The 2500-nt window shown below is 54.4% G+C and overlaps 1 protein-coding gene across 1 annotated transcript in view; it reads right to left on the reverse strand.

Moving 5' to 3' along the window:
- Positions 1-918: 918 nt before the first annotated feature.
- dync1i1a (dynein cytoplasmic 1 intermediate chain 1a) overlaps positions 919-2500 on the reverse strand; it is a gene marked incomplete at its 3' end in the record, with an annotated part of 23519 nt that continues 21937 nt past the window's right edge. The window contains exon 9 of the mRNA XM_084484874.1: positions 919-1064. Within this exon, the coding sequence (XP_084341000.1) occupies positions 919-1064 (146 nt within the window). The remainder of the gene's footprint in view (positions 1065-2500) is intronic.

The following is a 2500-nucleotide window of genomic DNA, read 5'->3' on the forward strand; positions in this document are numbered from 1 at the left end:
TGTGTGTGTGTGTGTGTATGTGTGTATGCATGCATGTGTGTGTGATTGTGTGTGTGTGAGTGTGTTTTAACATATGCACATATGCATATCTACAGCTGCCTATCAGTCATCGTGTTGTGTTTTAACCAGCTTGTTGCCTTGAAGTCCAAAGCAACTCACACACACGCGCGCGCGCGACACACACACACACACACACCACAACACACACACCCTACTCGATCCCTCTCTTCTTCAGCCTCTTTGATGTGTGGTTTGATGTATGTGTGTGTGTGTGTGTGTGTGTGTAGTGTGTGTGTGTGTTTGAGTGGGGGGTGGGGGCAGGGGGGGGTGGGTCAAGTGACAGGTTTTTAATCAATGCTGACCCTTCCGGATGCCTGAAAGCTGATAAGCTGGACCCTCTACCCATAACCCCCCTCTGGTCCGCCTATCTGATGCTGCCGGCGACCGGTCAGGGGGTCACACGAGACGGCCCGCGCGCGCGCAAGCGAGGGCGTGCGGGGTCCGTGTTTGCATGGTGAGAGAGGAGCGAGAGTAGGAGGCAGAAGGGAGGGACGATGTATTTCGGTATGAATCCCATTATAAAGACTAGAAAGAGTCATTAAAATGAAACGTTTGTTACCATGGATACGGGATGTGTTTCCCTCTATTGATTCCTGAAGGGGGGGCGGCTTCAACTAGACAACCGGGAGGTGACGCGGCATGGCGGCAGGTTAGATCTGCATCGTGATCTCAAGTCTCCATTATACCATGTATCCACCCCTCCGTTCATCCATCCATCCATCACCCATTCATCCATCCATACCCATCAATTCGATTCATCAACCATCATCCATCCACCCTTCAATCCACCCCTTATCCATCCACCCATCCATCCGTCTCTCCATCCAGTCATCCAACCATCCACGCGTCACTCACTCTTCATCCATCTACCCCGTCGTCATCCACCCATCTTCCCGTCCAATCCGTACCGTCGTTTGGTTCCTTGACGTCGTCCTCATCCAGCTGCTCCGTCTCGGGCCCTGGCGTCACCTCGGCCAGCTCCTCGTCCTCCTCTTCCTCCTCTACTGGAGGAACGGACAGCCAGCCAGACAGAGAGGGAGAGGGAGAGAGAGGGGACAGACACAGAGACGGGGGGGGGGGGGGGGGGGGGGGGGGGGGGGAGGAGAGAGAAAGCACAGTTCATGTTAACCCAACATCTGTGCCCATTTTCTCTTCTACCACCACGTCTGCCTGCAGTGATCCCATTGCCCTCCTGTCCCACCACCATCTCCCCCCCCCCTCTCTCCCCCTGTAATCACTCCCAGGCATGAAGGGGGGTACACCTGACTAACAGTCTGACAGTCTGAATGCCTCCCTCCTCTCGTTCTCCTTTTACCTCGATTTTAGATCTGTCGCCAACGCATACACATACAAACACGCCAAAGAGCTGCTGTTGTGCGTTTTGTATTTTACATGCCGAATTACACATGATAAGAGTCTGGTTATTACACAGGCTTTGTAGCAAACAAAGCCACGGCCATTTTCTTTAACCTCGGGTCTCGCTGACATGGGCTGCATGTGTGAATCCGTGGTGCTCATCAAGCACAGAACTGATACACACACACAACCACACACACACACACAAAGTAAGGGGCAGACTGGCTTCTGGTATTGGCGTATACCCCATGTTTCACCTCTGACCCCAATCAAAGAGATGCACTGTGTGTGTGTGTGTGTGTGTGTGTGTATGTCTGAGGATCTATGTGTGTCTGAGGATGTGTGTCTGTGTGCATGCATATGTGTGGCTGTTTGTCCAAAAAAAGGGGGATTCCCTCCGCATCCGGCTCAATCAGATGCAATTACCCCCCAGTCCCCCTACCAGGACCCCCTCCCACAGTGGGCAGCACACAGGGACAGACAGACAGACAGACAGAGAGAGAGAGAGAGAGAGAGAGAGAGAGAGAGAGAGAGAGAACAAGAGAAAAAGAGAGCGAAAGAGTGAGAGACTACTGTTTTCTTTGGCACCTGCATGCATGACTTGTCAGCCTGTTGCTATCCTGCTCTCTCTGCCTATCTCTCTCTCTCTCTCTCTCTCGCTCTCTCTCTCCTCTCGCTCTCTCTCTCTCTCTCTCTCCCATTCTCCGTCTGCCGCTCTCGCTCACTCACCCCCCCTCGAGCCATGTGTTGCTAACCCCTCTCCACCCTCTCTCTCCCTTCCCTCCTCCCTCCAAAACAGATGTTGGGAGAAAGAGGGTGAGGGAGCTGAGGGAGCTGAGGGAGCTGAGGGGTGGGGGAGGGGTGGGGGGAGGGGGTGGGGGGGGGGGGGGGGGGGGGGGGGTGGGGGGCGGAGTTTCGAGTGGTGGAGGAGGGAGATTTTGGGTGTGTGCGGGGGTCTTAACACCCCGTCACCTCGACCTAGACACCTGTGGCCGGCCGACACTCACTTTACACATGCTTGTCTCTCTCTCTCTCTCTCTCTCTACTTTTCACACACACACACACACACACACACGCGCGGATA

Source organism: Micromesistius poutassou (assembly GCF_964030765.1).
Source record: "Micromesistius poutassou genome assembly, chromosome: 20".
Taxonomy (NCBI): Eukaryota; Metazoa; Chordata; class Actinopteri; order Gadiformes; family Gadidae; genus Micromesistius; species Micromesistius poutassou.